A 14,333-nucleotide genomic window follows, 5' to 3' on the forward strand; every position below is an offset into this window, starting at 1 on the left:
GCTTGTCTCCCACTGTCTGCCCTGGCCTGTCTCCCACTGTCTGGTACAGGTACCCCTGCCACCAGCTGCCCTGGCCTGTCTCCCACTGTCTGGTACAGGTACCCCTGCCACTATCTGCCCTGGCCTGTCTCCCACTGTCTGGTACAGGTACCCCTGCCACTATCTGCCCTGGCCTGTTTCCCACTGTCTGGTACAGGTACCCCTGCCACTATCTGCCCTGGCCTGTCTCCCACTGTCTGGTACAGGTACCCCTGCCACTATCTGCCCTGGCCTGTTTCCCACTGTCTGGTACAGGTACCCCTGCCACACTCCCCCCTCTTCCCTGAGCTTTCGACTCATCTGATTTATTATATATATTATTTTCTGATCTTTGGACTAATCTGCATGTTATGTTGGCTAAATAACTTGTGAATCATATTACGTGAGCTTTACTCAGAAACACTTTAATTAACTAGCGAAGGCCTGCTATTTATTTATTTTCTTGAATTCAATTTGTATACTGGACTCAGAGTGATACTCTCTCATGTTTTTTTGTTGGGGAGAGTGACTCTTTGAACTTACAATAGCTAGTCGCTTTATTAACTATGAACTTGCTTGTTGACCCGACCGTGGGACAGTTAATGTTTGTTCCGTCACTCGCAACTGTGACTCTCTATTGGTTACACTGTCTTTCAGCCTCCCGTCCCATTCTAACCACCTCTCGCCGGCTTTGTATTCATGTTACCTGATGATATTGCTGTACAATATGATCTTGTTGCCATCTGATGCACATTCAAATGTCATAGAAAATCAACACTGCAAAGCACTCGCTGTCCTCTGCCTTGCCCTGATTGTATAACCGCTGATGATATCTGGAAATGTGCTTGTACACCTTGGCCTGTCTACTGTTGCTATAGTACAGCCTGGCCTGTCTGCTGTTGCTATAGTACAGCCTGGCCTGTCTACTGTTGCTATAGTACAGCCTGGCCTGTCTACTGTTGCTATAGTACAGCCTGGCCCGTCTACTGTTGCTATAGCACAGCCTGGCCCGTCTACTGTTGCTATAGTACAGCCTGGCCTGTCTAATGTTGCTATAGTCCAGCCTGGCCTGTCTACTGTTGCTATAGTCCAGCCTGGCCTGTCTACTGTTGCTATAGTACACCTTGGCCTGTCTACTGTTGCTATAGTACAGCCTGGCCTGTCTACTGTTGCTATAGTACAGCCTGGCCTGTCTACTGTTGCTATAGTACAGCCTGGCCTGTCTACTGTTGCTATAGTCCAGCCTGGCCCGTGTACTGTTGCTATAGTACGGCCTGGCCCGTCTACTGTTGCTATAGTACAGCCTGGCCCGTCTGCTGTTGCTATAGAACAACCTGGCCTGTCCACTGTTGCTATAGAACCTGGCATGTCTACTGTTGCTATAGAACAGCCTGGCATGTCTACTGTTGCTATAGTACAGCCTGGCCCATCTATTGTTGCTATAGAACAGCCTGGCCTTTCTACTGTTGCTATAGAACAGCCTGGCATGTCTACTGTTGCTATAGTACAGCCTGGCCTGTCTACTGTTGCTATAGGCATTTGATGGGGGGAAATGTGTGCTCCACACCAGACAGTGCAGGGTAGACTAGATTCTGCAAGTCAACAGGGCCATGAGGCTTGTGCTGCTTTACAAGCTCACGAGTCAGAACAGGTATTCTAAGCTTCCTCTACAAGCCTTTGGCCGTCCATTTAAAACGTTTTTGCATTGCTCAAACTCAAAATAACCTTTTTAGTGAGCATATTGAAATCTGTGATAATTGGGAATGCTAATACGCAAAGGACATGTATGTATTCACAGAATGACAAACTATTATAAAACAGGTAAGGCAAATACATTTACGCAATGGTCTAAAATTGTATAAAACGAGTCCGTGTTTGTCTTAACCACAGGAGATAAGTGGCAACTTAATTGGGGAGAACGGGCTCATGGTAATAACTGGAGCGGAGTCAGTGGAACGGTATCATGTACATTAAACACATGGTCTCCTGGTGTTTGATGCCATTCCTTTTGCTCAGTTCCAGACATTATTATGAGCCGTTATGGTCTTAACCCGGACTGGAGGGCAACAAGATGGCTCCACGGCCATAGTGAATGTTAAACTGGGCAGCTCGCGGCTGGGTTTCCCTTTGTAGTCCGTGATAGTTTGCAAGTTTGCCACATCCGATGAGCATAGTAGGATTCGATCTTAGTACTGTATTGACACTTTGCCTGTTTGATGGTTCGTCTGAGGTCGTAGTGAGATTTCTTATAAGCATCCAGATTAGTGTGCGGCTCCTTGAAAGCGGCAGCTCTAAACTCTAGCTCAGTGCGGATGTTGCCTGTGGCTTCTGGTTTGGGTGTGTACTGAATGTACAGTCACTGTGGGGTCAATGTCATCGATGTACTTATTAATGAAGCCGGTGACTGATGTGGTAAACTCCTCAATTCTATCGGATGAATAACGGAACATATTCCAGTCTTAGCGTGTTACTGGTACTTCCTGTTTTAGTTTTTGCTTGTACGCAGGAATCAGGAGAATAGAGTTATGGTCAGATTTGCCAAAGGGAGGGAGAGGGAGAGCCTTTTTTAAAGTTATTCAAGTATAAATTACCAAATTTACCATAGATTACCTGTTAATTACCAAATTGACAGAAGATGCTGGTAAGGTTGGTAAATTAGCGGTATCGACAAGACCCAAAGACAGTTCTCTGAATAGATCTTTCCCTCTTCCTCCCTCAGTAGCAGACGAGAAGAAGAAGGATGGAGAGATGGAGAATGATTTGAGTGACACAGAGGACATATCAGACATGACAGACTCTCAGAAGACCAACAAGCTGTCAGAGATCTACTCCACCACCATACCCAGTGTGGACTCTGCCATGGAGTCCTGGGACGGATCCGGCATCGACGCGGGCTACGGAAGCCAAGGTAAAGACTAGTGGTAGACATGGTGAAATCTGTGGTTATGGTTAGGGCCAGGGTTGAAGCTAGGGTTAGTGGTAGACTTATACATGGTGTTATAACGTAGTCCTGGGATGGCTCAGGAATTTACACTGGCTACGGCAGCCAAGGTGAGACCAGTGGTAGACCTTTACAGGATGTCTATAGGGAGACCAGTGGTAGACCTACACAGGATGTCTATAGGGAGACCAGTGGTAGACCTATACAGGATGTCTATAGGGAGACCAGTGGTAGACCTATACAGGAGTTGACAGTGGTAGACCTATACAGGATGTCTATAGGGAGACCAGTGAGACCAGTGGTAGACCTATACAGGATGTCTATAAGGAGACCAGTGGTAGACCTAGGGAGACAGGATGTCTATAGACCTATACAGGATGAGACCAGTGGTACAGTAGACCTATACAGGATGTCTATAGGAGACCAGTGGTAGACCTATACAGGATGTCTATAGGGAGACCAGTGGTAGAGACCTATACAGGATGTCTATAGGAGACCAGTGGAGACCAGGATGTAGGGAGACCAGTGGTAGACCTATACAGGATGTCTATAGGGAGACCAGTGGTAGACCTATACAGGATGTCTATAGGGAGACCAGTGGTACAGTAGACCTATACAGGATGTCTATAGGGAGACCAGTGGTACAGTAGACCTATACAGGATGTCAGGATGTAGACCTATACAGGATGGGAGACCAGTACAGGATGTCTATAGGGAGACCAGTGGACCTACACAGGATGTCTATAGGGAGACCAGTGGTAGACCTATACAGGATGTCTATAGGGAGACCAGTGGTAGACCTATACAGGATGTCAGGGGATGTACAGGATGTCTATAGGGAGACCAGTGGTAGACCTATACAGGATGTCTATAGGGAGACCAGTGGTAGACAGGATGTCTATAGGGAGACCAGTGGATGTCTACAGGATGTCTAGGGAGACCAGTATACAGGATGGTAGACCTATAGGGAGACCAGTGGTACAGTAGACCTATACAGGATGTCTATAGGGAGACCAGTGGTACAGGATGTCTATAGGGAGACCAGTGGTACAGTAGACCTATACAGGATGTCTATAGGGAGACCAGGATGTCTACAGGATGTCTATAGGGAGACCAGTGGTAGACCTATACAGGATGTAGACCAGTGGTAGATACAGGATGTCTATAGGGAGACCAGTGGTACAGTAGATAGGGAGATTCCTATACAGGATGTCTATAGGGAGACCAGTGGTAGAGTATACAGGATGTCTATAGGGATATAGGGAGACCAGTGGTAGACCTATACAGGAGGATGTCTACAGGATGTCTATAGGGAGACCAGTGGTACAGACCTATACAGGATGTCTATAGGGAGACCAGTGGTAGACAGTAGGGAGACCAGGGTAGACCCAGACCTATACAGGATGTCTATAGGGAGACCAGTGGACCTATACAGGATGTCTATAGGGAGACCAGTGGTAGACCTATACAGGATGTCTATAGGGAGACCAGTGGTAGACCTATACAGGATGTCTATAGGGAGACCTATACAGGATGTCTATAGGATGTCTATAGGGAGACCAGTGGTACAGGATGTCTATAGGGAGACCTATACAGGATGTCTATAGGGAGACCCAGTACAGGATGTCTATAGGGAGACCAGTGGTACAATAGACCTATACAGGATGTCTATAAGGAGACCAGTGGTAGACCTATACAGGATGTCTATAGGGAGACCAGTGGTAGACCTATACAGGATGTCTATAGGGAGACCAGTGGTAGACCTATACAGGATGTCTATAGGGAGACCAGTTGTCATGTTTTGTCTTATATTGTCTTGTCATTATGCTTTCCCTTCTGTTCGTTTCCCCCTGCTGGTCTTATTAGGTTCGTTCCCTTTTTCTATCCCTCTCTCTCTCCCTCCCTCTCTCTCCTCTCTCTATCGTTCCGTTCCTGCTCCCAGCTGTTCCTCATTCTCCTACTCACTCATTTAGTCTTTCCACACCTGTTCCCTATCTTGTCCTCTGATTAGAGTCCCTATTTCTCCCCTTGTTTTCCGTTTCTGTCCTGTCGGATCCTTGTATATTGTTCGCCGTGCTGTGTCTTGTTTCCCTCAGATGCTGCGTGTGAGCAGGTGTCTGAGTCTGCTACGGTCGGTGCCTTCCCGAGGCAACCTACAGCTTATGGTCGAGTCTCCAGTCTGTCCTCGTCACTACGAGTGGAATTAGTTTTTTATGCTTTGTTTACCGCTCCGATTTGTCTAGGAGTATTGCATATTTCCTTTACTGGAATAAAGACTCTGTTTTCGCCAAGTCGCTTTTGGGTCCTCATTCACCTGCATAACAGAAGGATCCGACCAAGAATGGACCCAGCGACTATGGATTCTCTCTACTCTACTCTCGAGTTCCAGGGAGCGATGCTCGGCAGACACGAGCAGGAATTGTCTGCTGCTCGGCATGCCGTTGAGACCCTGGCCGCTCAGGTCTCCGACCTCTCAGGACAGTATCAGAGTCTTCGTCTCGTGCCACCAGCTACTTCCGGGTCTTCCGAGCCTCCGGAACCTAGGGTTAATAACCCACCATGTTATTCTGGGCAGCCCACTGAGTGCCGCTCCTTTCTCACCCAGTGTGATATAGTGTTCTCTCTCCAACCCAACACATACTCAAGAGAGAGAGCTCGGATTGCCTACGTCATATCACTCCTTACTGGTCGGGCTCGGCAGTGGGGCACAGCTATCTGGGAGGCAAGCGCTGAGTGTACTAACAATTATCTGAACTTTAAAGAGGAGATGATAAGGGTTTTTGATCGTTCAGTTTTTGGGAAAGAAGCTTCCTGGTCCCTGTCTTCCCTATGTCAAGGTAATCGATCCATAACGGATTACTCTATAGAGTTTCGCACTCTTGCTGCCTCCAGTAACTGGAACGAGCAGGCGTTGCTCGCTCGTTTTCTGGAGGGACTCCACGCTAAGGTTAAGGATGAGATTCTCTCTCGGGAGGTTCCATCCAGCGTGGATTCTTTGATTGAACTCGCTATTCGCATTGAACGACGGGTAGATCTTCGTCACCGAGCTCATAGAAGAGAGCTCGCGTTAACTGTGTCTCCCCTCTCTCCGACACTACCATCTTTCCCCACTGACTCAGGTGTTGAGCCCATGCAGCTGGGGGGTATTCGCATTTCGACTAAGGAGAGGGAACGGAGAATCACCAACCGCCTCTGTCTCTATTGCGGTTCCGCTGGTCATTTTGTCATTTCATGTCCAGTTAAAGGCCAGAGCTCATCAGTAAGTGGAGGGCGACTGATAAGCGCTACTAGACGGTCCTCTCCGTCAAGTACCTGTACTACCTTACCGGTCCATCTACGCTGGACCGGATCGGCAGCTTCCTGCAGTGCATTAATAGACTCAGGGGTGGAGGGCTGTTTTATGGACGAAGCCTGGGCTCGGGAACATGACATTCCTCTCAGACAGTTAGGGAGCCCACGGTCATGTTTGCCTTGGATGGTAGTCCTCTCCCCAGTATATTATGTGAAACACTACCTTTAACCCTCACTGTATCTGGTAACCATAGTGAGACCATTTCTTTTTTGATTTTTTGTTCACCTTTTACACGTGTTGTTTTGGGTCATCCCTGGCTTGTGTGTCATAATCATTCTTTTGATTGGTCTAGTAATTCTATCCTTTCCTGGAACGTTTCTTGTCATGTGAAGTGTTTAATGTCTGCTATTCCTCCTGTTTGTTCTGTCCCCTCTTCTCAGGAGGAACCTGGTGATTTGACAGGAGTGCCGGAGGAATATCATGATCTGCGCTCGGTCTTCAGTCGGTCCAGAGCCAACTCCCTTCCTCCTCACCGGTCGTATGATTGTTGTTCTGATCTCCTCAAGAAGCGTTTTGCATCCGCTCCTATCCTTGTTGCACCTGACGTCACTAAACAGTTTATTGTTGAGGTTGACGCGTCGGGGCTGGGCGTGGGAGCCATTCTGTCCCAGCGCTCCGATACTGACGATGGGGTCCACCCTTGTGCATATTTTTCTCATCGCCTGTCACCGTCGGAACGTAACTATGATGTGGCTAACCGCGAACTGCTCGCCATCCGTTTAGCCCTAGGCAAATGGCGACAGTGGTTGGAGGGGGCGACGTTCCTTTTGTCGTTTGGACTGACCAAAAGAACCTTGAGTACATCCGTTCTGCCAAACGACTGAATGCGCGTCATGCTCGTTGGGCGTTGTTTTTCGCTCGTTTCGAGTTCGTTATTTCTTATTGCCCGGGTACTAAGAACACCAAGCCTCATGCTTTATCCTGTCTCTTTAGTTCTTCTGTGGCTTCTACTGTTCCCGAGGGGATCCTTCCTGTTGGGCGTGTTGTCGGGTTGACTGTCTGGGAATTGAAAGACAGGTTAAGCAAGCACTCACGCACACTGCGTCGCGCGCGCTTGTCCTAGTAACCTTCTTTTCGTTCCTGTTTCTACTCGTCTGGCTGTTCTTCAGTGGGCTCACTCTGCCAAGTTAGCTGGCCATCACAGCGTTCGAGGTACTCTTGCTTCTATTCGCCAGTGCTTTTGGTGGCCTACTCAGGAGCGTGACACGCGCCGTTTCGTGTCTGCGTGTTCGGACTGCGCGCAGAATAAGTCTGGTAATTTTTTTTCTGCTTCTGCTCCTGGTCTTGCTGGGTCTCAGTCTGTTCCCTGCCACCGCATCTCTCCTGTTCTTGTTCCTGCCCTTGCTGTGTTTCAGTCTGTCCCTAGTTGTTACTCTCCTGGCCTGTTTGGTCCCGTTTGCTCTAAAGCTTTCAGTTCTCTACCCGTGTCTGTTTTTTTTTTTTTTTTTAGAGTAGTACCCTAGTTTCCCTTTTTTTCGTTTTCCGTTACGGTCCTGAGGAGAGGAGTTGGGTTCTTTCTCGGGACGTGCTGGACCGTTTGTGATCTATGATTTCCCTCCGTTGCCGCCAGTGTTCCTCCTCGAGAGCGCCAGGAGGCGCTCGGTGAGTGGGGGGGTACTGTCATGTTTTGTCTTATATTGTCTTGTCATTATGCTTTCCCTTCTGTTCGTTTCCCCCTGCTGGTCTTATTAGGTTCGTTCCCTTTTTCTATCCCTCTCTCTCTCCCTCCCTCTCTCTCCTCTCTCTATCGTTCCGTTCCTGCTCCCAGCTGTTCCTCATTCTCCTACTCACTCATTTAGTCTTTCCACACCTGTTCCCTATCTTGTCCTCTGATTAGAGTCCCTATTTCTCCCCTTGTTTTCCGTTTCTGTCCTGTCGGATCCTTGTATATTGTTCGCCGTGCTGTGTCTTGTTTCCCTCAGATGCTGCGTGTGAGCAGGTGTCTGAGTCTGCTATGGTCGGTGCCTTCCCGAGGCAACCTACAGCTTATGGTCGAGTCTCCAGTCTGTCCTCGTCACTACGAGTGGAATTAGTTTTTTATGCTTTGTTTACCGCTCCGATTTGTCTAGGAGTATTGCATATTTCCTTTACTGGAATAAAGACTCTGTTTTCGCCAAGTCGCTTTTGGGTCCTCATTCACCTGCATAACACCAGTGGTAGACCTATACAGGATGTCTATAGGGAGACCAGTGGTACAGTTGACCTATACAGGATGTCTATAGGGAGACCAGTGGTAGACCTATACAGGATGTCTATAGGGAGACCAGTGGTAGACCTATACAGGATGTCTATAGGGAGACCAGTGGTACAATAGACCTATACAGGATGTCTATAGGGAGACCAGTGGTACAGTAGACCTATACAGGATGTCTATAGGGAGACCAGTGGTACAGTAGACCTATACAGGATGTCTATAGGGAGACCAGTGGTACAGTAGACCTACACAGGATGTCTATAGGGAGACCAGTGGTAGACCTATACAGGATGTCTATAGGGAGACCAGTGGTAGACCTATACAGGATGTCTATAGGGAGACCAGTGGTAGACCTATACAGGATGTCTATAGGGAGACCAGTGGTAGACCTATACAGGATGTCTATAGGGAGACCAGTGGTAGACCTATACAGGATGTCTATAGGGAGACCAGTGGTACAGTTGACCTATACAGGATGTCTATAGGGAGACCAGTGGTAGACCTATACAGGATGTCTATAGGGAGACCAGTGGTAGAGCTATACAGGATGTCTATAGGGAGACCAGTGGTACAGTATACCTATACAGGATGTCTATAGGGAGACCAGTGGTAGACCTATACAGGATGTCTATAGGGAGACCAGTGGTACAGTAGACCTATACAGGATGTCTATAGGGATACCAGTGGTAGACCTATACAGGATGTCTATAGGGAGACCAGTGGTAGACCTATACAGGATGTCTATAGGGAGACCAGTGGTAGACCTATACAGGATGTCTATAAGGAGACCAGTGGTAGACCTATACAGGATGTCTATAGAGAGACCAGTGGTACAGTAGACCTATACAGGATGTCTATAGGGAGACCAGTGGTAGACCTATACAAGATGTCTATAGGGAGACCAGTGGTAGACCTATACAGGAGGTCTATAGGGAGACCAGTGGTAGACCTATACAGGATGTCTATAAGGAGACCAGTGGTAGACCTATACAGGATGTCTATAGGGAGACCAGTGGTAGACCTATACAGGATGTCTATAGGGAGACCAGTGGTACAGTAGACCTATACAGGATGTCTATAAGGAGACCAGTGGTAGACCTATACAGGATGTCTATAAGGAGACCAGTGGTACATACCTATACAGGATGTCTATAAGGAGACCAGTGGTACAGTAGACCTATACAGGATGTCTATAGGGAGACCAGTGGTACAGTAGACCTATACAGGATGTCTATAGGGAGACCAGTGGTACAGTAGACCTATACAGGATGTCTATAAGGAGACCAGTGGTACAGTAGACCTATACAGGATGTCTATAGGGAGACCAGTGGTACAGTAGACCTATACAGGATGTCTATAGGGAGACCAGTGGTAGACCTATACAGGATGTCTATAAGGAGACCAGTGGTACAGTAGACCTATACAGGATGTCTATAAGGAGACCAGTGGTAGACCTATACAGGATGTCTATAGGGAGACCAGTGGTAGACCTATACAGGATGTCTATAAGGAGACCAGTGGTACAGTAGACCTATACAGGATGTCTATAGGAGACCAGTGGTAGACCTATACAGGATGTCTATAGGGAGACCAGTGGTACAGTAGACCTATACAGAATGTCTATAGGGAGACCAGTGGTACAGGAATAGACCTAGACAGGATGTCTATAGGGAGACCAGTGGTACAGTAGACCTATACAGGATGTCTATAGGGAGACCAGTGGTAGACCTATACAGGATGTCTATAAGGAGACCAGTGGTAGACCTATACAGGATGTCTATAGGGAGACCAGTGGTAGACCTACAGGATGTCAGGGTGACCAGTGGTACAGTAGACCTATACAGGATGTCTATAGGGAGACCAGTGGTACAGTAGACCTATACAGGATGTCTATAGGGAGACCAGTGGTACAGTAGACCTATACAGGATGTCTATAGGGAGACCAGTGGTACAGTAGACCTATACAGGATGTCTATAGGGAGACCAGTGGTAGACCTATACAGGATGTCTATAGGGAGACCAGTGGTAGACCTATACAGGATGTCTATAGGGAGACCAGTGGTAGACCTATACAGGATGTCTATAGGGAGACCAGTGGTAGACCTATACAGGATGTCTATAGGGAGACCAGTGGTACAGTAGACCTATACAGGATGTTTCCTGATACAGTTTGAAAAATAGAAATATAGTTGTTTTATTATACCCTATCCACCTCTTTCTCATGGTCCTTCCATTTGTTGTCTCTCTCTCTCTTTCTATGTTGTGTCTATCTAATTATCTTATGGCCCATCTCCCTCCCTCCTCTGCAGGAACCTACATCCAGCAGGCAGCAGGACCATCGCCCTGCATCCCCATGAGTGGAGGAGTGCCAAGCAGAGGAACAGCCCCCGCCTCCAGGCCGCCGTAGTAACAACTACCCTTTCAGTGACGGGGCTTCAGTGAAGACGACTGGGACAAACCGTCAGGGTAAGACTCACTGTGGAGCCTCCCCCTGTATGGTGTACATTTTAGGACATCTTCAAGCCTCACATCTCACCCCTCGTTGCATACTATACTCACTATGGACACTGTAAAGTGTGTAGGTAATATGCACATCTCATATAAGCATTCAGGGTAAGACTCACTGTGGACTGGAGACCTCATGATAGTAGCAGGTCCAACTAGTGTTGGAAATTTCTGGTACGTTTCCCCAAATTCTCTATTTTTTCCTTGAATCAGGAAGCAATAAGGAGAAAATTAACAATCCTCCAACCAGGATTTCTAGAAAATCTGGGAATTATTGGAATACAATAGAAGAACCCGTGACTGTATCCAGTCTTTCTAGGTTGAAACAATGGTAGGCCCCAAAACAGAATCCGGTCTTTCTAGGTTGAAACAATGGTAGGCCCCAAAACAGAATCCGGTCTTTCTAGGTTGAAACAATGGTAGGCCCCAAAACAGTATCTGGTCTTTCTAGGTTGAAACAATGGTAGGCCCCAAAACAGAATCCGGTCTTTCTAGGTTGAAACAATGGTAGGACACAAACAGTATCTGGTCTTTCTAGTTGAAACAATGGTAGGCCCCATAACAGTATCTGGTCTTTCTAGGTTGAAACAATGGTAGGCCCCAAAACAGTATCTGGTCTTTCTAGGTTGAAACAATGGTAGGCCCCAAAACAGTATCTGGTCTTTCTAGGTTGAAACAATGGTAGGCCCCAAAACAGTAACTGGTCTTTCTAGGTTGAAACAATGGTAGGCCCCAAAACAGTATCTGGTCTTTCTAGGTTGAAACAATGGTAGGCCCAAAAACAGTAACTGGTCTTTCTAGGTGGAAACATTGATAGGCCCCAAAACAGTATCCGGTCTTTCTAGGTTGAAACAATGGTAGGCCCCAAAACACAATCCGGTCTTTCTAGGTTGAAACAATGGTAGACCCCAAAACACAATCTATAGGGGTCTTTCTAGGTTGAAACAATGATAGACCCCAAAACAGAATCTGGTCTTTCTAGGTTGCTTCAATGGGAAACCCAATGACTTTACCAGTTCTTTACAGGTAGCAACAATGGAAGGCCGATGAGTATCCCATATTTGCAGGTTGCAGGGTTTTTGTAGATAGTACACAAAGTACTGTGCAACTGTAATGGACTGGGTGTAGTGGGTGAGAAGGCAGCCAGGAAGCAGAGAGTTCAGGGTAGAGCTATATTTTATGCACAAAACAGTGGCAAACATAAGCCAACCCTATACACGAAACACGGGCAGGGCGTACAACAAAACAAATGCCCCAAACAGTGGGACTTAAACTGTCCAGCAAACCAGAAATGGGAAACACGTAACCCACAGACGTGCAGACAAGTTACACAAAACAATACAGGCACAAAGAGAGACCAGGGTCTACTGGTAAATAAAGCCAGACCAATCAACCTAAAACACTAACAGGTGAACCAATAAACAGAAAGGGGAAAAAAGGATCAGTGGCAGCTACAGATGTCGGAGACCAGTGGTACCTATACAGGCGCCACCCCGAACAGGAAGGGGAGCCACCTTTGGTTGGAGTCTATAGGGAGACAGCAACCCTCATGACAGCACAGCCGTTAAATTCTGATGAAGGCTGTCAGAAACTTTGGTATTTCTGAAATGTAGCTTATTGATTCTGAGCCACGACAGCTTTTCTTCAGGATGTCTATTTGCCTCTACACTCCTAGAAAAAAGTCCTCCAAAAGGGTTCTTTGGCTGTCCCCATAGAATAACCAGTTTTGGTTCTTCAGGATGGAAAGGGTTCTACATGGAACCCAAAAGGTTCTTTAAAGGGTTATCCTATGGGTGCAGCCAAAGAGGTTTTAGATAGCACCAGTTTTTTTCTAATAGTGTAGCTGTGTGGCCTCAGAGCTGCTTGTGATTTAGGGAGACCATCACTAAAAATCTGAGTGTCATGAACTGTCCCTGCCACTTAAGATCATTTAACTGTCCAATATGATGCCTCTGATTCAGTGGTACGTTACATAGAATGACATAATGATCACTGTGCGATGTGGGCTTCAATGAAGATGACTGGGACACACATTCAGGGTAAGACTCACTGTGAGACAGACTCTCACTCAGAGATATCACTGAGACCCACAGACTCATGTCTTAATACCCCATAACAGTACCAGGCATTTTGCAGGTTGCAAAAATGAACTACTCATAGTCATGAACTCAGAAGGCCTTAGACTAGGTGCTTCATGTTAGTCCACAAAGTCCTGTTCAACCTTCATGACATCAAACCCACCTAAGGCTGGACTCACAGATAGAGCTGCAAAAACGTCATTGTTTCTAGACCGCTAAATCATGGGAGGCGTGGTCTGCCTGAGATTGTATTTTGCCTCAGTTGTGTGCTCAAGGCCTCAGAGCTGCTTGTGACGTCATTATCACTAAGTCACTAGTGGAGCGGTTAATGTATGAGTGTATCAGCCTCCTCTTAGCACCTCCTCTAAGGCTCTGACCCCATGTCTACTCTACCATCCAGGCTGTATCACAACCAGCTGTGATTGGGAGTCCCATAGGGTGGCACACAATTGGCCCAGCATCGTCCGGGTTTTCCAGTGTAGGCCGTCATTGTAAATAAGAATTTGTTCTTAACTGACTTGCCTAGTTAAATAAATGTTCAATTACAAAACTTAAAAATAAAAAATTAACTGCTCTTCAACTATCACATGATGTCTCTGATGCAGGGTTACACAACATGGAGAGACTTACCATAGGTTGATGTTCCTACCTAAAGACTATAGAATTACCAGAGCATAGGTTAATGTTCAAACCTATAGACTATAGAATTACCAGAGCATAGGTTAATGTTCAAACCTATAGACTATAGAATTACCAGGCATAGGTTAATGTTCCCACCTATAGACTATAGAATTACCAGTAGCATAGGTTAATGTTCCCACCTATAGACTATAGAATTATACAGAGCATAGGTTAATGTTCCCACCTATAGACTATAGAATTACCAGAGCATAGGTTAATGTTGCCACCTATAGACAATAGAATTACCAGAGCATAGGTTAATGTTGACCTATAGACTATAGAATTACCAGAGCATAGTCTATAGGTTAATGTTGCTACCTATAGACTATAGAATTACCAGAGCATAGGTTAATGTTGCTACCTATAGACTATAGAATTACCAGAGCATAGGTTAATGTTGCTACCTATAGACTATAGAATTACCAGAGCATAGGTTAATGTTCCCACCTATAGACTATAGAATTACCAGAGCATAGGTTAATGTTCCTACCTATAGACTATAGAATTACCAGAGCATAGGTTAATGTTCCCACCTATAGACTATAGAATTACCAGAGCATAGGT

At 46.5% G+C, this 14,333-nt stretch overlaps 1 protein-coding gene across 1 annotated transcript in view; it reads left to right on the forward strand.

Annotated features, from left to right (window-relative positions):
• The window catches only part of grip2b (glutamate receptor interacting protein 2b), a 240,773-nt gene that overhangs the window by 191,481 nt on the left and 34,959 nt on the right, over positions 1–14,333 (forward strand). The window contains 5 exon segments of the mRNA XM_046338982.1: positions 2,738–2,926; positions 10,815–10,840; positions 10,843–10,890; positions 10,893–10,935; positions 10,938–10,971. Of these exon segments, the coding sequence (XP_046194938.1) occupies positions 2,738–2,926; positions 10,815–10,840; positions 10,843–10,890; positions 10,893–10,935; positions 10,938–10,971 (340 nt within the window).

The sequence above is a fragment of the Oncorhynchus gorbuscha genome, linkage group LG03 (assembly GCF_021184085.1).
Source record: "Oncorhynchus gorbuscha isolate QuinsamMale2020 ecotype Even-year linkage group LG03, OgorEven_v1.0, whole genome shotgun sequence".
Lineage (NCBI taxonomy): Eukaryota > Metazoa > Chordata > Actinopteri > Salmoniformes > Salmonidae > Oncorhynchus > Oncorhynchus gorbuscha.